This window comes from Rissa tridactyla, chromosome 7 (genome assembly GCF_028500815.1).
Source record: "Rissa tridactyla isolate bRisTri1 chromosome 7, bRisTri1.patW.cur.20221130, whole genome shotgun sequence".
Taxonomy (NCBI): domain Eukaryota; kingdom Metazoa; phylum Chordata; class Aves; order Charadriiformes; family Laridae; genus Rissa; species Rissa tridactyla.
Window position 1 is genome coordinate 2,221,929 of NC_071472.1, and position 21,326 is coordinate 2,243,254.

The window sequence follows — 21,326 nt, forward strand, 5'->3', positions numbered from 1 at the left end:
TTATTTATTAATTTAAAAACGTACCGTGTGAATATGAATATACTTTATTTCAGTACAAATACAAAGAAGGCTATCGCAAGCAGCTTGGCCACCACATAGGGGCCCGCAACATAGAGGATGATCCCAAGATGATGTGGTCGATGCACGTAGCCAAGATCCAGAGTGACAGAGAGTACAAGAAAGCCTTTGAGAAGACCAAGACGCACTTCAGTAGCCCAGTGGACATGCTGGGAATCGTGTTGGCCAAGAAATGTCAGGAGTTGGTCAGCGACGTTGATTACCGCCACTATCTGCATCAGTGGATCTGCCTGCCGGACCAGAATGATGTTATCCATGCTAAGAAGGCCTATGATCTACAGAGTGATGTGAGTAAATTGTTATAGTACATAATCAAATACACTGGGTCTTGTACAATATAATTTTTAAAATATATATAATATGCCTTAGTTGCTTGTATCAGTCATACTGATAGAGGTTAAATGTTTAATATTCTATCATCAAATTTATGTTTGATCCTATTTTCTCAGTCCTTAGCTTGAGTTATAATTTGTGTCTAACTCCGGTATTAATGGAGTATTTCAATAACTCTGTCGCTTTTGTTACTTAATAATTATTTTACTAGCTCTTCAAAAATAACCATATGTTTTAAAAACCATATTCTGCTACTATGTATAAATATATACAATTGTTTGTATAGACTTGGATATCCTGATTTATAATTATTTTAATATTTTATCACATTTGCACCCATATAATGAACTTCCAAATCTTTTCAGGCTGTTTACAAATCAGACCTGGAATGGCTGAGAGGTATCGGATGGGTTCCTATTGGTTCCATGGATGTTGAGAAAGCTAAGAAAGCTGGAGAAATCCTGAGTGAAAGGAAGTATCGTCAACCAGCAGACCAAATTAAATTTACTAGTGTGACAGATTCCTTGGCCATGGTCTTAGCTAAGCAAAATGCTGAGATAATGAACAAGGTGAGATTTGTGGTGTTTTGTTTTTTCTCAAAATCACTAGTGTGCTCACTAGCTAATAGAACTTGTTCATGAGGTGAAAAATACAAAATGCAAAGTAAGACTAAACACTTTTCTTGTAGACATAGAGAAAATTAATGTTTAAATTCAGCCTTTGCACAGAAAAGCTCTTATCTCAGGACTCTGTCTGAACTAAACACTTAGCAAAAATGCCAAGAAAAAAATTCACCAGAAGCACATATTTTTCAAGAATCATACTAAAAATTTTGGTGAATTTCCCTCTTCTCCCATCCCAGCTAAAATCCTACTTTTAAATATTTGTTTGGTATGGCTTTTCTATTTTGTTACTGCTACTTCACTACACAAAGCTCATCTCTGACAGAACAGGCTAAAGTTTTTTGCAGTTCTTAGACAATGCTGTGAAATCTGCTGAAGTGATGTTCCAGAAAGGTGTTAGGGTATGTCCAGCGGTGGCGGTGCCATGACCATGCTATGAAATAGAAAGTAGTGGAATGTTGAGGCTTTTACTGCAGCTGCTATAGTAACGTATTGTTGACTGAATGTCGTACTCTATGATGAAGAAGTTATGAGGAAATAGCTTATGTTCTCTGGAAGTAAGGCTTCTGCAGTTTATCTCAGACCTGGAGGATGAAAGTCGCAAAGTGCCTACTCCTCTTTAATAAGAAACATCAATCAAACAACTCATACAGATACGGTAGAATAAGGAATGTAGTTTTCCTCCTACAGCAGTCCTAAATCGATCAATTGCTGTGCCAACTTAGCCTGAGGAATAAGGAGGAAGGACAGAGTTTTCTTCCTAAGCTGTTCAGTGAGAAGCTTTGCTAAGTCAGGGTATTTAAAGCTTGCTTGAACTACCACTTGCAGTTTGTGAAATACTTTCTTTGGACAAATATATTAGTTTGCTTATATGTATCTTGCTCTGCTTCAAGATTACTTTTATAGCATGGATATATTTTTGTTAAATACTGCTTTCAAATTTGCAGTCTTTCCATCATCACATATGTAAAGAAACTTTTTAAAGGAATGTGTTTTCCTCTCTCCTAGCGTTTATACACAGAAGCCTGGGATGCAGACAAAAAGACAATTCACGTCATGCCTGACACACCGACAATTTTGTTAGCGAAGGCCAATGCAGCTAATGTTAGCCATGTAAGAATGTTTAAACATATACTAAATAATGGAAATTCAGAAGTTAAGTAAGCATTTCGTTAACCATAAACATCTAAAATACACAATCATGAAAATTTAAAGAAATAATTATGAAAGGTAGAAATTCTGTTTTTCAGAATATTGAGAAGCCATCTTCTGTCTTTTTTTGTGTAGAAACTTTATGTACAGGCCTGGGAAGAGGCCAAAAAGAAGGGTTATGACATGAGAGCTGATGCAATTCCAATCCGAAGCGCAAAGGCATCAAGAGACATTGCGAGTGACGTATGTTCTTCCTTTATATTTATTTTCAGTTATCTTGAGAAACAAGAATGAAGTACTAAGCTATGTACAATATAAAACCCAGGGTAGTTCAGATTCATTTTGAAAGCCTGCTGAAATGAATTCACTGCAGAGAGAAAATGGCAACAGTTTCCAAAAGGAACATTGAATTATAAATCCTGACATTAAGCATATATTAGAAAATTAAAAAAAATGAACCAAACAAAAACTGTGGAGAAAGAATGTGTTAGACATTTCTAAACTCTTACTGAGTATATTTCATAACATAAAAAATATATTCGTGATCAGTAGCAATGTGAAATTATGGGAAAATCATCCCAGATTCCCTACCTCTTTTAATACTTCATTTTGCATTTCTAGTACAAGTACAAGGAAACGCACGAGAAGGAGAAAGGCCACTACATTGGGTGCCGGACTGCCCAGGAGGATCCCAAACTGTCGTGGGCTGCGCGTGCCATGATGCTGCAGAACGACCGCATTTACAGGAAGGCGTACCATGATTCCAAGGCCCAGGTCCACATTCCGGTCGACGCGATGTCCGTGCAGGCAGCCAAGGAGTGCCAGACGCTAGTCAGTGATGTTGACTACCGCCAGTACCTCCACCAGTGGACGTGTCTGCCCGACCAGAATGACGTGATCCATGCAAGGAAGGCCTACGACCTCCAGAGTGATGTGAGTGAGAATAACTGTAGAAAAGCTTTATGACAGGCTCCGTTTGTTAGTGACTGCGCAAGTATCTTTTCAAATGCAGGTTCATGAGCCTGCAGTCGGTCCTAGTATGTTCATTTTAGTTCATCTGGATGATCCTTTCCAGATCAGTAGTGTTTTCAGCTTGGGCTCCAGAAGAACTCCAGGCAGTTCACATGGAAAGAAGCCCTGGTTTTTTGGTCCACTGTAGAATGTTTGTTTGCATTTTGCTTGCAGATTGCTTGCAGATTGTGCCACTGATTTGTGTGTAGCAAGTATCTTTAAAGGTATCTTTGTTGCTGTGCAAAATAGGGGTTTAGCCTATTTTAACGTCATTAACCCTTGGTTTATTTGTAGAACGTGTACAGGTCAGACCTGGAGTGGCTGCGAGGCATCGGCTGGTTGACAGAAGGTTCTGTAGATGTGGTCAAAGCAAAGAAAGCCCAGGAGCTCCTGAATGAGAGGTTGTACCGCACGCGGCCAGATGAGATGAAATTCACCAGCATTACTGACACGCCAGACGTTGTCCAGGCCAAGATCAATGCTTTGCAGATGAGTGACGTAAGCTTACCTTTCCCTTACCTTTCCTTTGTGTGATGGTGTTCCTTTTCTTTGTGATGGGGAGTAGAATTTCTGCCATGGGAATGGCTGACTGGAAACTAATTCAAGTCAGAATTAGCTAAGAATTCCTGTTGGTGAGGTTCTCTCAGTGTTCAGGCCATAGTGAAATGTCATTGTGCTTCCTTTCTCCTTAGCGTCTGTATCGTGAAGCCTGGGATAAAGATAAGACGCAGATTTCCATACCTTCTGATACTCCTGTGATGCTGCAGTCCAAAGTCAATGCTCTCAACATCAGCAACGTAAGAGAATAAAGTGATATGCATGTCAAGTGTTACAAAATTAAGAGTGACAATTGTTCTTCCAGTGTTTGGCCTGTGTCTCTTAGATTTTGCTGTAAATGCTGGTGTACTAACACCGTCTTGTAATGTGCTTGTAAACAGCGACCCCCTTACATCTAGGGGCTATTTAGGCAGTGTGTGTTGTTGATGAACCACTGTTTACGGACCAGACATTCATTATGCAAGGAGGCCCGAGGTGGTGTTCTGGAATCCATGCCATTGTATCCTCTCTCAGTCTGTGTGAATGTGAAATTCATGGAACTGCTTCCATGGAATGTGGCAGCACTTTCTTCTTTTGTCCTAAACTGTGCAGATTCCTGAGAGGGTGACTCATGGAGCTTCCTGCCTTGCTTGATAGGCTGTGTGTTCGCGAGCGAACTCCAAAGTTCGGTGTGCAGTTCCACACAACTCCTCCTCCCTTTGACAAAAACTGGCAAATACTTTCCCTGGAGTTGTTGTTGGAGTCTGTAGACTCATCGACCCTGCCATGTTTTGCAGATTTTTGTTGTTTCACTCACTAGTTTTATGGGACTAACACACTGGGAGTTCTGTAAAGCTGGAAACATTTCCCATTTTGCATTTTCAGCAGGACTTGTCTAGGGCTTTGCCTGGAAACTGTATTTACTCCCAGCCTTTCTTGATGTTGATAGTATGTTAAGTATTTTTCAAAAATACCTCATGTGATTGAATTAGGTGTGAATATTTCCAGTGTTATTGAAACAGACATTTCACTTACCCTGTTTTTGTCTTGCTCCTGCTTTGATTACTGCGTTTTTCTAATTTCCTTGTAGTCTGACCTGCAATAGCATTCAGTTTCTGAATTTCCACGGTCATCAAAAATGAACTAAAAATCACTTCATTTACCCACCTGTACTAATGATAACTGGGCTGACCCAGTGGGCTGACCAAGCTTCTGTGGTCCCAGGTGCTGCTAAAGAAGGAGCTCTCATGTTCTTAGGCTTGATGTCCTGGACAGGTTGGGTGTCTCTAGACACATGAAGGCAGTTTGGTTTCTGTTCAGTCTCACCGATGGCCTGAGCCTCTCTGCCTACACTCACTTTCTTGGTAGGGCTAAAAAACGTTGGTAAAGAAAGAAGTCTCTAGCAGCTGTCAGGAGGCTTCATAACTTAAGTAGGGTCTGGATACGTTTTGTCGGTAGAACAGATGTTTTGTCACCAGTAGCTATGATCCTGCAATCAGGTGTGTGTGAGCAGAATGTCTGACTGTTGTAGGGTCATGCAGAATTCAGTGTTGATCATGGAGGCGTAAACTCTGTCAGCTGGACTCCCTGTCTGGGGCCTGTGTTGGGAGCTCATGCATGTGGTCTGCAGCAGTCTGTTAAAAGGGACCTTGTGATGTGTTTTCAGGAATATTTCAGGCACCTCTTTGTGTTTTAGATTTTGCGCCTACTAAAAGACATGACTTTTCTATTAAGACACTTGCCAGGATCATTACTGTAATGCTGACAGTTACAGTGGGCCAACAGAGTGCCCAAGCTGTTAAGTCTGAGAGTAGGTTTTAAGAAAAGACAATAGTATCAGAGAATCCTGTAACATGTAACAATGGTGATTAATTTCCTTTGCAGAAACATTATCAGAAGGCCTGGGATGAGGCCAAGGCGAAAAGCTATGACATAAGAGCTGACGCCATTCCCATCAAACACGCCAAGGCTTCCCGAGACATTGCCAGTGAGGTACAGTCTTCTCTTAATGTGGTTGCTGTGTCTGTCTCTCCCTGTGTCCTGCTCAGCAGAAGCGAGTGAAGTTCAGTTCAAAGGGTTGCAGCTTAGGAAGCTGAGAGCTTTTTTTGTTCATTAATCACGTTCAGGTGAGCAATGTGTGGCTACTTACGTTGTTTCTGCTTTTCTAGTACAAGTACAAAGAAACGCACGAGAAGCAGAAAGGCCACTACATTGGGTGCCGGACTGCCCAGGAGGATCCCAAACTGTCGTGGGCTGCGCGTGCCATGATGCTGCAGAACGACCGCATTTACAGGAAGGCGTACCATGATTCCAAGGCCCAGGTCCACATTCCAGTCGACGCGATGTCCGTGCAGGCAGCCAAGGAGTGCCAGACGCTAGTCAGTGATGTTGACTACCGCCAGTACCTCCACCAGTGGACGTGTCTGCCCGACCAGAATGACGTGATCCATGCAAGGAAGGCCTACGACCTCCAGAGTGATGTGAGTGAGAATAACTGTAGAAAAGCTTTATGACAGGCTCCGTTTGTTAGTGACTGCGCAAGTATCTTTTCAAATGCAGGTTCATGAGCCTGCAGTCGGTCCTAGTATGTTCATTTTAGTTCATCTGGATGATCCTTTCCAGATCAGTAGTGTTTTCAGCTTGGGCTCCAGAAGTACTCCAGGCAGTTCGCATGGAAGGGAAACAAAGCATATGTTTCTGATGTTTTTTTGGTCTGTTGCTGAATGTATGCTTGCAGATTGCACCATTGATTTGCATGTAGCAAGTATCTTTAAAAGACCGGTAATTTCCTTGCTGTGCAAAATAGGGGTTTAGCTGTGCGTGGGAAGGGCTGGGCACGCCACAGTCTCATTCGCTGCTTGTTGTGTAGCTGTATGAGAAGGAGCTTGGGGAAAGCCTTGTACAAACCCGCTCTGCACATAGAGTTGTCTCTGCAACGTCATTAACCCTTGGTTTATTTGTAGAACGTGTACAAGTCAGACCTGGAGTGGCTGCGAGGCATCGGCTGGTTGACAGAAGGTTCTGTAGATGTGGTCAAAGCAAAGAAAGCCCAGGAGCTCCTGAATGAGAGGTTGTACCGCACGCGGCCAGATGAGATGAAATTCACCAGCATTACTGACACGCCAGACGTTGTCCAGGCCAAGATCAATGCTTTGCAGATGAGTGACGTAAGCTTACCTTTCCCGTACCTTTCCTTTGTGTGATGGTGTTTCTTTTCTTTGTGATGGGGAGTAGAATTTCTGCCATGGGAATGGCTGACTGGAAACTAATTCAAGTCAGAATTAGCTAAGAATTCCTGTTGGTGAGGTTCTCTCAGTGTTCAGGCCATAGTGAAATGTCATTGTGCTTCCTTTCTCCTTAGCGTCTGTATCGTGAAGCCTGGGATAAAGATAAGACGCAGATTTCCATACCTTCTGATACTCCTGTGATGCTGCAGTCCAAAGTCAATGCTCTCAACATCAGCAACGTAAGAGAATAAAATGATATGCATGTGAAGTGTTACAAAATCAAGAGTGTGACAATTGCTCTTCCAGAGTAGGTTTTAGGAAAAGACATTAGTATCAGAGTCCTGACTGCATGTAACAATGGTGATTAATTTCCTTTGCAGAAACATTATCAGAAGGCCTGGGATGAGGCCAAGGCGAAAAGCTATGACATAAGAGCTGACGCCATTCCCATCAAACACGCCAAGGCTTCCCGAGACATTGCCAGTGAGGTACAGTCTTCTCTTAATGTGGTTGCTGTGTCTGTCTCTCCCTGTGTCCTGCTCAGCAGAAGCGAGTGAAGTTCAGTTCAAAGGGTTGCAGCTTAGGAAGCTGAGAGCTTTTTTTGTTCATTAATCACGTTCAGGTGAGCAATGTGTGGCTACTTACGTTGTTTCTGCTTTTCTAGTACAAGTACAAAGAAACGCACGAGAAGCAGAAAGGCCACTACATTGGGTGCCGGACTGCCCAGGAGGATCCCAAACTGTCGTGGGCTGCGCGTGCCATGATGCTGCAGAACGACCGCATTTACAGGAAGGCGTACCATGATTCCAAGGCCCAGGTCCACATTCCAGTCGACGCGATGTCCGTGCAGGCAGCCAAGGAGTGCCAGACGCTAGTCAGTGATGTTGACTACCGCCAGTACTTCCACCAGTGGACGTGTCTGCCCGACCAGAATGACGTGATCCACGCAAGGAAGGCCTACGACCTACAGAGTGATGTGCGTATGAGTAGTGATGTGGTAGTTACTACTGTTGCTATTTAATATATTATAGCCTTATTTTGATGACCTGATATTATCTAATATATGTCTATCTAATATATATTATGTAATATCTAAAGATTTATCTTTAGACTCTTCAGTTTTTCATGTTACTCCTATGATCTGCTCTTTTTGTCTTTTAAAAGTATTGGGTTTACCTCTAAATTTTATAACAGCTTTTGTTGAAACTGCTATATTACATATGCCTTTGGACTGTTGTGATTTGGAGAGGATGAGGGATTTGTCTCTCTTACTTTGATCTGACTTATGAAATAACTTCGGTTTATTGCTTTGGGATCAGGTGGCTTTTATTACATATGTATAACTGAGACGACTTGGAAAATTATTTAACTGAAAGAACGCAATGTAAGATAGCAGTTAGGATGTTTTAGTGGCTGATTTCAAAGCAGGAGTCATCAGTGCAGCTGATTTCCTGACTTGGCTTTGCTACTTATCAGTCAGTATCAGTCACTTTTCCTCTGTTTCAATTACGAGCTTTTGAGATGAGGTTCACATTCCTTGCTGAAGGATTTGCTTGATTAAAACTTAATAATGTTGCCTGATACCACTTCAGGAGTTATTGCTAGTTTCCTCCAATCCCCATTACCTTTTTTTTTTGTCCTTTTTGTCAAATTTCTGGGTAGGCAGCTTGATTTTTTTGTTTGGACTTGTAAATTGTCGAAGTGACTAGAGGAATAAGTATTTTGGATGGGACAGGAAGACTCTTTTCAGATCTTAATACTCATCATCATTAACGGCAATCCTGTTCAGTTGTTTCCCCTCTATTTAACTGCACAAGATTTAGAATGTATTGTGTAAGAAATGAACTACTTAAAACCTGGTTCCCAGATTGTGTTTCACTTATGACACTGAACATTTCTTGTATATAAAAAGGATTAATCTAGCTGTAGCTGATTTGACTTTTTCTAAAACATAAACTGCTTTGTATAGTTTAAAATAATTGACAGGCATTTTAAACACAATGTTGTCCTTTTCTGACCATGTCTGATACAGGCTGTCTATAAGTCAGACCTGGAGTGGCTCCGTGGAATTGGCTGGTTGCCGAATGAGTCTCCAGAAGTTAAGAGAGTGAAGCATGCCCAGGATCTCCTGAGTGATAATGTGTATCGTACGCCTATTGAAAGCCTGAAATACACCAGTATTGTTGACTCCCCAGACGTTATTCTGGCTAAAGCGAATGCCGAACAAGTCAGCATTGTACGTCACAATGTTCTTAAAGTTGTTTGGAGGCTATAAATGGTTAAAGACAAATCTCACTGCTAAAATATAAAATTGACCAGTGGTGTTTTAAGTTAATGCTTTTCCAGCCATTTTACTTTTTGGAGATGGTAATTCAGGAGAGATTTATGGGATTTTATGTTCTTGACAAGTGAAAATCCATAATTACAATATCACAAAATGAACTATTTTAACAGCCAAAATACAAAGAAGCCTGGGAAAAGGACAAGACTATGATCCATATTATGCCAGACACACCAGAAATCAACCTAGCCAAGACTAATGCTGCTAATTATAGCCAGGTATGCCTATCATTCTATTTTCTACATTTCTATAAACTAGTATGTCCATCCAGTGAATTTTAACATTCTAAGATGTTTCTAACAAAGTTGAAGATTAAGTGATATAAGTCTCATTGAAGTTTGTCCTCGTACAGGGCATGCAACATTCCCTTCCCTCTGCTGAGTATTCTTAAAATATTCAGACATTTTAAAATAAATGCTTACATACAGTTGTTTAAAAATTGTTAATATCATGCCCCACTGAGATGATATTCTGTTGAAATGGATGAGAGCCCAAGGCATATAAATATTTTCTAAACTTTTACAAATATCTTTCTATGCTGTAGAGGTTGCAAAACAGGTGTTGCAGGTACTGTACATGTTTGAAAGGCAGTAAGATTTGCAGCAGTATTTATGGCTAGGAGCAGGAGTAATGCACAAAAGATTCTCATGGTATTACAGCAAACCAATGGCAGTAAACTATGTGTTTCTTTAATGGCAAATGCCAGAGTATTTAACATATGCGTGACTTTTTTTATCTTTTCAGAAACTGTATAAAGAAGCTTGGGATGAGGTGAAGATGAGTTATGATTTGAGAGCAGATGCAATCCCAATCAAGGCAGCCAAAGCTTCTAGGGAAATTGCTAGTGACGTAAGTGCCAAAAGAGGCATTGAGCTCTTCACATGGTTTAAGAGCTATTTCGTGATAACTGTTAGTAATGGTGCTCTTTGCTCTTTACCCAGTATAAATACAAACTGGAACACGAGAAGCAGAAAGGACATTATGTTGGAGTTCCAAATGCAAAAGAAGATACGAAAATGCAGTTTGCCCTTGGCATAGGCAAAGTTCAGAGCGAACTAGAATACAAGAAACACTTTGCCAAGTGGAAGACACAGTGCCACCTACCAGTAGACATGCTGTCTATCCTGTCAGCTAAACATGGTCAGTCTTTGGTCAGTGATGTTGATTACCGTCAATACTTGCATCAGTGGATCTGTCTTCCAGATCAGAATGATGTCATACAAGCTAGGAAAGCCTACGATCTTCAGAGTGATGTAAGTTAACTTATTACTGTATTGTCTCCTCTTAGTCTGCTTCAGCTCTAAGTAGTGGGAATCTCTGCTGAATTCAGTGAATTGGCGTTACTGTTTATTGGGAATGCATGTGTATATGCCACTGTTACATATTGCCAAGTTTGGAGTGTGATAAAGTCAGATATAGTGCTCATGTTGGAATTAACTGCTCTCCTTTTAACCAGTAGAAGTAAGTGCCTTTATGAATCTTGCTGGATTGTACAGGAAACTATAGCTAACAGCATGGACCCTATTTATTTCCCCAGGCTATTTACAAATCTGATTTAGAATGGCTACGGGGAATTGGATGGTTGCCAAATGATTCAGTTGGAATCAACCATGTCAAATATGCCGGAGATCTCTTGAACGAGGTAACAAAATGTTTTCCCATGCTAAAATTTTCTTAAGGGTATTTGTAATTCAAAGTATTTTTAATGATTGAATACATCAATATTTTTTAAAATAAAAAATATAACTGGAGTATTTCAACAGCATTCATTGTCTATGGAGAGATTTTCTTCCCGTGTAAACTTTCTTGTCTTGTCTATGTATTCAGAATTGCTGTGTTAGCAATGAAATATCCCAGTCTAATCTGACTGTTCATCTTTTTTCTTGTATAGAGAAAGTACCGTACAAAAGCTGAAACTCTTCCATTTACTCCAGTGGCAGACAGAGTTGATTATATCACAGCAAAGAATAGCGGTGAAATTCTTAGTGATGTAAGTTTGCTAGCGTGTTTCCGGGCTGTTAACTTGGTCTGTATAGTTATGTGGTAGGATTTTATCTTTTAAAAAAAATGCAAAAGAGTTCCTGGTCAGTCTCTGGGAATTCTGAGAATGTATGACATAAATACGAACAGGACCTCACTAGCTCATCTCCATCACTTATGAGGGAAGAAGCTCCTCAAGCAGAATAACATCTTTCCTAGACATGTGAAAAGCCAGTGGTAGTTCTGCAACCAGGCCCTTCTTTCAGTCTTGGCTGATCTCATTGGTGATCATTGACAACACGAACATAAATAGCCACTTGCACTCTGTCAACCATAATGTTTAATCCTTCTCACTTACACCAATATGAGTTCGCACTTTTTAGTTAACTACCGTGTAACAATAAACATGAGCAAAACTGGTGTGCTGTCAGTTTGCCATTCTTTATATGTTTTTGAGGCTAGTCTGTGAGGAGCTGGTCTGTGAGGATGAAATGACATGACCTCCTCTCACTTCCTGAGTTTGTTTCTTTTTTTCTATGTGCTTCTGTTAGAGACAGGCCAAGCTGAGCACTTACATGAACTCAAACAGTGGTGAAAGGTTGGCAGTAACAATGGTACAGTTGAATGGCATACTGCCATGCAACCACATACACACGTTTGGGAACATGACTCTGTAGGTGTCTGTGGTTGGGAGATGCTCAAATGCTGCATTCACATAGAGATCATGCTGAATAAAGAGAATTGCTCTTAAAAAGCTTAAAATCTATTGCCCAGGTTTGGACACTTCTTGCTTGGCTGTTGGCTGTACATCCCTGTAGACCAAAGAGGTGGCATAACTTTGACTTCTGACGATTCTTCCCTGTCCATCCAGCTGCCTTGGAAGAAGTTTTCAAAATTTTCTCTGAAAAATTTTGTAATTTCTTGTCTTGTATAATTTCCTTTTTTTAAAAAATACCCATTTGGATGTATATTTAATATGTCATGCCTAAATGCTTTGCAAATTTAGGGGTTTATACATTATTTCATGCATAAAATACAGGTCTTGCTATTATGTTTTCACAGTTTTGTGATGGTGCTGCAAGGTAGTAATTTCTTTCTCTGTTCTAGATTAAATACCACAAAGAATGGAATGAGGTCAAGTCAAATTATACTCTCACAGATACCCCACAGCTAGATATGGCCCGAGAGGCAGCCAGAATTCTTAATCAGGTACGTGATCTCTCCTTGGCAGTTTCTACTCACATTAATAACTCTTTTGAGGAATTTAGAAAACTTGCCCTATTAAGAATGTCTTAAAGGAAAGATTCTTTATTCTTCTACTCTAATATAGGTTACATATACATGGTAATAACTATCATTATAGTAGTGTTGAATTCCTCCTCACTTTCATTTTCTACAGAATTTATACAAGGAAGGCTGGGAGAAAGAAAAAGCCACTGGTTACCTCTTGCCTCCTGACACTGTGCAGATCTGTCATGCCAAACGCTCAAATGATGTCCAAAGTGAGGTAATACTTTTTCTCATTAGGAAAGCAAGGGCTTGGAAGTCTGGAAATGTTAAAAGCCTTGGAAATTCAACAGCAGGTATAGAAAGCTTTCCATTAGGGGTAACGTCCAGGAGACTTTTCATGGCCCATGAAGTCCACTGTCCTCCAGACATTCAGCCATCTTTGTTATTATGGGTTTTACAGATACCAGTCTGAAAGGTGAGATTATCCTTCCACCTTCACTTTCTCCACAAACAGTCCTTTCAAAATCAACTGAGGTGGACTTCCATATTTTATAAACATTAAATAAATGAAGTGATATTATGATTATAATAAATGGCTCTGATTTCACTTTTGGGCATATTACAGAGGCTTCCTCCTTGAAAAACTGTAAGATGGTATGCACATTACATTTTAAACTTCTGCGTAATGGATGTTGAAATTATTACATGTCTCTTAGTTTGAATATACATTTTATCAAAACAGTGTGATGTAGGTACCTTAAATAAGCATCCACTCTTCAGACAGTCTGAAATAATTTGTTACAAAGATATGTTAAAAAAATGAGGCAAAATGCTTATTAGCAAACATTTTCTGACAAGGCTTTCCTTTTATGTTGAAAATACTGTTTACTGAAATTATTTTTTTTTTATTTAGAAAATTATAGATTTTGAAGTAGAAGGACTATGCAAAGTAACATTACTGTTTGTGTCATATTTTTATCTGGTCATGTCCTGAAAACCTAAGAGTGCAGTTGACAACTCCCGGTTTCATCTGTTCTTTGTGTTGATGAAACCATAGCTGTTCACAGGTTAAGAACAGAGCAGATAGAATCAGTGTTGATTTTATGTGTATTTCTCCCCTCTTCCATCAGCTTAAATACAAAGCCGACTACATCCAACAAAGAGGTCACTATGTTGGAGTTGCCAGTATGAGAGACGATCCCAAACTGGTGTGGTTTGAGCACGCAGGAGAGATCCAGAATGACAGGTTGTACAAATCAGACTATCACAAAACAAAGTCCAAAATTCACATCCCTCCGGATATGGTGGCAGTTGTAGCAGCAAAGGAATGTCAGAACTTGGTCAGCAATATTGACTACCGCCAATACCTGCATGAATGGACGTGCCATCCCGACCAGAATGACTGTATTCAGGCAAGGAAGGCCTACGATCTGCAAAGTGATGTAAGTGATGTTACTTACATACTATGTAATTTCCACTTAGTTTCGTCTAAGTATGTTGTCCATATTACGTAAGACTGAAAAATGTCACCCTGAATTAAATAATTTCTTTCCTTTTTTATTATCTTTTATGTTTTAGAATATTTATAAATCTGATTTGGAATGGCTTCGTGGCTGTGGTTGGATTCCTCTGGATTCGGTGGAGCATAAGAAAGTTAAGAATGCACAAGAACTGATAAATAAGGTAAGAGAAAATATTTGAGCAGTTCTGCGATTAGCTCCTCTTTCTCAAGCACGGTGTTTAAGAAAATATTTCATCTCTTTGCAGAGAGCATACACGAAAGAAGCCCTTGATAACTTTTCCAATTATACCAGTGTGGTTGACACTCCCGACATTGTGTTGGCAAAGATGAACTCCGTCAATCAGAGCGATGTATGTACTTTTTTTAAAATACAAACTGTTCTATTGCTAGAATTAGTAGATGACATAATTGCTTTTGCTAAACTATACTGTGTTTAGCCTTACGCATGTGTGCGTGTGCGCATATGCATGCTTCATTAATAGTAGACTTTTACCGGGGTAAATAAGTTTAGTAAGAAGTGATAGAAATGAAAAACACAATATTGCTATCCAAAATAATTTGCATTTTTCTGTAGAATATAGCATGTCCCTTACTTCAAGTTTACATAGATTTTGCTTATAGTAGTTTAAAATTGAGTCCTGTCCTTGGTGAACAGCAGTTAGTTGTATAGTCCTAGTGGAGTTCCTGGTGTTGCTGCTAACCTGTATTTGCTGATCGGTACGTTTAATTTCACTAGAAGATGGTGTGGATTGTGTAGTGTGATGTGCTGATGACATTTGCCTGCGTATTATACTGGTTGGAATGTACTACACAACATTACTGAAGATATGATAGCGTAACCGAAAATTAATGTCTACTTCTAATGGATGGACTAGCTGGGATAATTTATTTCTCCTGTGGAATTAATATTGTGTTTGTTTTCTTTCATAGATAAAATACAAAGAAACATTTAACCTTGAGAAAGGCCAGTATATTGGGTCTGATGATACTCCTGCGCTGAACCACGCCAGAGACATGTCCTTACTATACAGCGATGTAAGATTCGATAAATATCTAACTAAGCTTTAATTTGTTTCTTTTGAAAGCAACAGAATGTGGAGTGGACTTCAGAAAACTATTCTATATCAGTTTCTGTCATTAGTCTACTGGTGGCACTGGGAAAGTTATTTAATCTCTGTGTTTCAGTTTTTCCCAGTTTGAATCATTGGCATAAGGATAATTTCTTTTCTTATTGAACTGATCTTAAAGCACTGCTGTGGGGTGCTTGGAAGTAGTAATACCGTAGTCGTAGTAGCAGTAGATTTTGTATGACAAAACCACTTTATAATTCCATCCAATAATATCTTCCTAGACTCCTGATAAAATTTACATTTATTTTGTGTAAGAGAGGAAAATTGTAGACAATTTACATTATTAAGCAGTTACTTTTGAAGAGCCTCACTAATTTTAATGGGATATGTATTTTTTGAAAACGTAAGTGACTACTCATTCAAACAAATAGGCGCTTCATAATTTAGTCTGAAGGTAAATATATTTAATTTTTAACAAAATATGATGTATTAGAAAAGTGCCACTGACACAGTTAATGCTCTTATAAATAACAATAGTATTACTTGGAGATTTTTCACAATTTTGCACATGTATCTGTAAGATTATCAATGTCAATTCTATACTGCACTTTTAAACAAGAGTTCATATCTACATTTTGGATATTTTTATTACTCTTCTGGATGAGAAATGTTGAATTCCAAAATTAGTAAAGAAAGCAGAGATCACCGCAAATTTGTGCTTGGGTGCGTTCCTGAATTGGAACATTTATTCCATTTGCCTTATGCTGAACGAGAGTTCAAAATGAACATTCTTTGTTTTCTTTATTGGGACAATTCATGGCATAAGGAACTACTTTATAAAAGGAATCATATTCCATATGTGTATAATTGGCAGAGACAGGTTTCTTGGAAAGTATAATGTGTTTTTTACCAAAACCTGTATGTGGGTTTTTTTTCTTCTAGAAACTTTATAAAAATGCTTGGGAAATTAGCAAGCCCATTGGGTACAATTTGGATGAGAAATATATTCCACTTGTTGGAGCAAAGCATGCGAACTACATAAATAGTGAGGTTAGTATGAATTTTCCATTCTTCCTCTTTTTTCCCCCTGTATGTTGTTAGAATGAACTTTAAAATTTCCACGTGGCTATTTTGCAGCTTAAATATAAGGAAATATATGAGAAGCTGAAAGGCCATTACCTGGCTGGAAAAGAGATTGGTGATTTCCCCAGTGTCGTTCATTCCCTGGCATTCCAGAAAATAAGGAGTGCGGTAAGGAAAGGATTAGTCTTGGTGTGGTATTTTCCATTTTCTTTATTTTAGTGTCACATATTTAAACATAGATAATGCAATGCTTAATAATATCAGTAAAACTGTTTTCAACATGGTTCTATTTCCTGAATGGTTATTTTGTATGTAGGCTGAATAATTGAACTTGAAATGATTTAGGAGGTTAGAAAGGGATTTGTTTAGCTATTAGACATATTAGAATAGGGAAAAAGAACTTTTTTCTATTTCAGTTTAAGAACCTGAACAGTAAGAAATACTACAGGACTTGGGATTCTTTTGCTTTACAAAAAAAAAAGTGTTAATTTTGAGTTGAGATAGGAATTGAAGAGCTGGAAAAGTGAAGGCACATTTGGTGTTTTGTTATTGTCACCACTGTACATGTAGCATGTCATGCAGGGCATAAAGTTAGTATAATCCCACATATCAGAATAAATAGCGATTAATACGAAAGTTGAGATTTCATCCTGTTGAGTCCCATGGGATTTTAGCCACTAAATCTAGAAAGCAGACCTCAGATTATGCTGTAACCTGTAGCCTATTAGAGTAAAAAATATGCAAAAAACCACCATTCTCTCTTCTCACCTTTTCCCCAACCTTTCCCTTTTAGTTGGCATACAGAAAGAATTATGAAGACACCAAAGCAAATGTTCATATTCCAAGTGACATGATGAATCATGTACTAGCCAAGAAGTGCCAGTATATCCTCAGCGATCTTGAATACCGAACTTACTTCCACCAGTGGAGTTGTTCCCCTGAAGAAAATGATGTTATTCAAGCCAGAAGAGCCCAGGAAATTTTGAGTGATGTATGTGTTTCATTTATTTGTTTGACATTTTAGTAATTTTTTCTATGGTATTTAAATATAAAATACTTTCAAATATCTTCCATGGTATTTATATATGAAATTGATAACCATGGTCTTTGATTGCTTAGTAGCATAGTACCAGAAATTACATTTTTACAGTTTTCTTTGGGACATTTTAATGGTCGGGTTATTTATTATTCACTCGTAAATTGGAAAAAATTTAAGTTAACATTTATGAAACCTTCCCAAGGGTCACTGCTATCAACACAAAATCTATTTTCAACTGGGTGAGATGTATAGAAAGCAGAGACGAGACGTGGATGTACCGTGGTACAATCAGAATGTTCTGCACCGCAGTGATCCTCAAGTATTGCAATTGGGAATGTTGTAATTTGCCCAGGGGCCAGGACAGCATCCACAATCCTCCTGGATCCAGTGGGTCTGGAAAAGACTTCTCTTCCTTCATTTGGGGTTCTGTCAGCCCCCAGAGTCTGAGCTGAGTGAATGGCACACTGAACCATGACAATTTTTCATGTTACATAGTCAACAATATCTCAACTTGGGCCAACCAACCTTCCTAATAAAATTTGATGATGTGTAAATTGCCTGCCCTATTACTATGCTGTATTATTTGGTTTAGTTTCCCTGGCAAATCCTGTGGGTAAAAATCATTCAGTCAAACCGTGAAACGGGCTAGTCTTCGAAACTTCCAAATAAATGGGAATTACTGAATGAGCCTGGTTCAGATTCACAGGTAACCTCTGCATTGAGTTTGCACAAGTGGAAGATACTGAATATAGAGAAGAAACAAATACTACTTTCTTCAAGCAGAAGGCAAATTCCTTTCGAACATAATAGTCTGTGTTCTTCCAGGTGGTGTATAAAGATGACTTAAATTGGCTGAAGGGAATTGGCTGTTATGTCTGGGATACTCCACAAATCCTGCATGCTAAAAAATCGTATGACCTCCAGAGCCAAGTAAGCATGTTTTCCTCAAATAAGGAAATATTTGTAAGATTATTTTTTTTCTTCCATTTGTGATTCACTGGAACCCACACCTGTCCTAATTCCTATTACACCAGAAATATTTTGTTCAAACTGTTACAATACACTTTCAGTTCCGTTTGTGGAGACATGATCGCCTTTGTTACTGAATGCACAGAAAGCTTAGGAAGGACAGCGAGGTTGTGGGTTTTGACAGCGAGAGGATAACACTTTGTTTTTCTGTGTGCCACCTGTGCACAAGATACTTCAGTGAGACAGTTATGTTGGGAAAATGGTGTCTCTTGCCTTGCCAATTGTGCTCTTAGCCTACTAGATGCTATACAGCGTTGTGCAATTTTCATTATTCCTTAGTTCATACTGGCTATATATTCAGTATTTATTTTCTATGGCCTGTCACTTTTAAAGTAGTTTTTAACTGGGCTGTAATCTTGGGCTTCAGTTGTGTAGAACTGATTTTAAAGGAAGCTGGCAGGGAATTCCTGGTCATTTTCAGCATTAATGTTTGTTTTGTTTTGCTTTGTTTTGTTTCCTTAGATAAAATATACAGCTGCAGGAAAAGAGAACTTTCAGAACTTTGGCGTTGTTACTGACACTCCTCTCTACGTGACTGCTTTGCAGAGTGGTATAAACGCTAGTGATGTACGTCGCCCCGCTTTTTCTACTCAGGCTTTTCCCCCGGCTGCTTCTGAGAATTGAAAGAAGTTAACTAAGTCTGTCTTTCATCTTCCAGGTGAAATACAAGGAGGATTACCACAAAACTAAGGACAAGTATACAACTGTGACTGAAACAGTCGATTCTGAAAGAGTTCAAAATTTGAAACATCTCTTTAGCAATGTAAGTGTTTCTACACATTTTTTTTCTCTTAAGGGACTACTGTGTGGGATTTTTATTTTATTTTGTTTGTTCACTCTGAAGATAACCGTCCAAGCATTGAGCTTATCAAAAGCAGTGTTAGTCCTCCACATTGCTTGAGTGTGGGAAAGATGCTGTATTTCATGCGGAGGACGTGTTTTCTGACTGTAGTTCCAGTCGTGTCAAAATACATGCACTAATAAACGGATTCCCTGAAGAAAATTCCACCTGAACAAAATTAAGACCTTAATTAAAATTAAGAGATGGGACATGAATAGGTAGAACGCATTTTTGTCACCCTTTATTTGCACTCTCAAGATTAAACTAGTGTACAGCCTCTTGATATTGAGTAATAGTTACAGCATGTAAATAAAAACAGCAGGGCTTTTGATTTCTACTGGTTGTTGGTTATTATCCAGGAGAATAATTTTTCCACTCACAGAAGCTTTCTGTTTCCCCACAGAATCTCTACAAGGAAGCCTGGGAAAAAGTGAAAGCTACTGGCTATATATTGCCCTCCGATGCTGTATCCCTAGCACGTGCAAAAGAACTGAAGCATAACGCTAGTATTGTAAGTGAATAAAATACTTCCTTCTTTTTTATCAGATCATCAATTCTAGCAATGAAATCCTTCATGCCTTGCACACACTATAGGTGTAAAAAAGTCTTTTTTTTTTAATTATCTTCCATTTTTAATTTAGATATGATAAGTATCTGTAGATAATCACTTTTCTGTGATAAGCATTTGGATAACAGATAGATAGTCCTTTGCTGCTTCTTTTCATGGAAAAAAAGGTCACGTTTTGTAGTAACAGTTTCTTGAAAATGTCTGGTTAGGTGGGTTTTTTTAGTCTAAATTGCATAAGCATCCAGGTCAGAAAAACACCAAATGTCTTTAAATGATGCTTTACCGAGTATGGAAGAACATAATCTTATGCTTTAGTGAACTGAGGCTTATGAGAGATCACTCTCTTCATGGATATCTTTAAATGAAAGAACTGGAACAATAAATAAAGAGTTTATTCTACGTCTATTTATTTTTAAAGTCTTCTCATCGGCTGTCATTATTTTCACATCATAGTTACGATGTGCTTTCTTTGCTACTTAGAATAAAATAGAAAACAAAGATCCTGCTTCAAAGACTTTCTCTGGTTGTTGAACTTGACTACGTATTTTGCTTACGGATGAATTTTGTTCCAAAAATACAGTTGACTCGTTGGAGTCAGTTATTTGTTGCCTCTCTTTGCGTCTGCTTAGGTGAAATACCGAGAAGAATATGACAAGTTTAAAGCACTCTACACACTACCCAGAGGTGTTGAGGATGATCCCAATACAGCAAGGTGCCTTAGAGTTGGAAAGCTTAATATTGATGTAAGTGTTGTTTTCTGATGTGTGTTTCCCTGATAAAATCATGCTTATCTCAGAAGAGGCTGCTCAAAGAATCCACATGCCTTCGTTCAGATACCACATTTCACATGCACTTGCTGAATTTTCTAATACACCTACGAATGCCTTTTCAGGCTTGGGACTCAACTGTTAAATTGCCTGCATGGCTAAACCTTTAGTGAGTATGTTTTTGTATAAAAGGGAGCACTACGTAGTCTGCCTCCTTTTACCATGTGAGTACAATGAAAATTTGACAAATCGTATTTTATCACCCTTGATCAGGTTCTACAAATTATTTTTTGAGCAGGCAAGATGTAAATTTTAGTCATAGACAAAGTGATTGCTCTCCCACTAACATTCTGTGAAAATATCAACAATTTTGCTTCAAATTTATCAACAGTTAATGTTTCAGACTATTTGTGAGCATTATTAATGTGCTGTTTTAACTCTGCAGCGTCTGTACAAGGAAGTCTATGAAAAGAATAAAGCCAAAGTCCACATTATTCCAGACATGGTAGACATAATTTCTGCTAAGGATGCGCAGAAGAAAGTCAGTGAAATTGATTACCGCACCCATCTTCATGAATGGATCTGTCTACCAGATCTTCAAATCAATGCCCATGTTCGAAAAGTAACTGACCAACTCAGTGACGTAAGTTCACAAATCACGTGTTCATGGCTCACTTTTTAAAAAGATTTTTGCATTTATGCTCTGTTAGAGGAAATAATTTAGGAAAAACTTCGGAGCACTCTGAAGTTGCCACTTGAATCCGTTGTGTTACGCATTGCTAAACAGCAGCTGTATCATGTTTTCATAACACTTGGCAATAAGTGCGTAGCTGAGATGTGGCTTAGTGTGCATAATTTCAGTGTTATCAGTGTAGGCATTGGGTCATAACATTAC

General features: G+C 38.8%; 1 protein-coding gene across 36 annotated transcripts in view; it reads left to right on the forward strand.

Moving 5' to 3' along the window:
* Positions 1 to 21,326, forward strand: part of NEB (nebulin) — a 127,187-nt gene that overhangs the window by 60,577 nt on the left and 45,284 nt on the right. For all 36 annotated transcript variants that reach the window (XM_054207815.1, XM_054207818.1, XM_054207824.1 and 33 more), the window contains 34 exons: positions 54 to 365; positions 777 to 980; positions 2,043 to 2,147; positions 2,322 to 2,429; positions 2,808 to 3,119; positions 3,492 to 3,695; positions 3,890 to 3,994; positions 5,619 to 5,726; positions 5,903 to 6,214; positions 6,698 to 6,901; positions 7,096 to 7,200; positions 7,342 to 7,449; positions 7,626 to 7,937; positions 8,994 to 9,197; positions 9,416 to 9,520; positions 10,047 to 10,151; positions 10,244 to 10,555; positions 10,840 to 10,944; positions 11,194 to 11,292; positions 12,390 to 12,491; positions 12,682 to 12,789; positions 13,643 to 13,954; positions 14,091 to 14,195; positions 14,280 to 14,384; positions 14,965 to 15,069; positions 16,047 to 16,154; positions 16,242 to 16,355; positions 16,981 to 17,178; positions 18,052 to 18,156; positions 18,718 to 18,822; positions 18,914 to 19,018; positions 19,500 to 19,607; positions 20,294 to 20,407; positions 20,877 to 21,074. In XM_054207815.1, the coding sequence (XP_054063790.1) occupies positions 54 to 365; positions 777 to 980; positions 2,043 to 2,147; positions 2,322 to 2,429; positions 2,808 to 3,119; positions 3,492 to 3,695; positions 3,890 to 3,994; positions 5,619 to 5,726; positions 5,903 to 6,214; positions 6,698 to 6,901; positions 7,096 to 7,200; positions 7,342 to 7,449; positions 7,626 to 7,937; positions 8,994 to 9,197; positions 9,416 to 9,520; positions 10,047 to 10,151; positions 10,244 to 10,555; positions 10,840 to 10,944; positions 11,194 to 11,292; positions 12,390 to 12,491; positions 12,682 to 12,789; positions 13,643 to 13,954; positions 14,091 to 14,195; positions 14,280 to 14,384; positions 14,965 to 15,069; positions 16,047 to 16,154; positions 16,242 to 16,355; positions 16,981 to 17,178; positions 18,052 to 18,156; positions 18,718 to 18,822; positions 18,914 to 19,018; positions 19,500 to 19,607; positions 20,294 to 20,407; positions 20,877 to 21,074 (5,421 nt within the window). The remainder of the gene's footprint in view (positions 1 to 53; positions 366 to 776; positions 981 to 2,042; positions 2,148 to 2,321; positions 2,430 to 2,807; positions 3,120 to 3,491; positions 3,696 to 3,889; positions 3,995 to 5,618; positions 5,727 to 5,902; positions 6,215 to 6,697; positions 6,902 to 7,095; positions 7,201 to 7,341; positions 7,450 to 7,625; positions 7,938 to 8,993; positions 9,198 to 9,415; positions 9,521 to 10,046; positions 10,152 to 10,243; positions 10,556 to 10,839; positions 10,945 to 11,193; positions 11,293 to 12,389; positions 12,492 to 12,681; positions 12,790 to 13,642; positions 13,955 to 14,090; positions 14,196 to 14,279; positions 14,385 to 14,964; positions 15,070 to 16,046; positions 16,155 to 16,241; positions 16,356 to 16,980; positions 17,179 to 18,051; positions 18,157 to 18,717; positions 18,823 to 18,913; positions 19,019 to 19,499; positions 19,608 to 20,293; positions 20,408 to 20,876; positions 21,075 to 21,326) is intronic.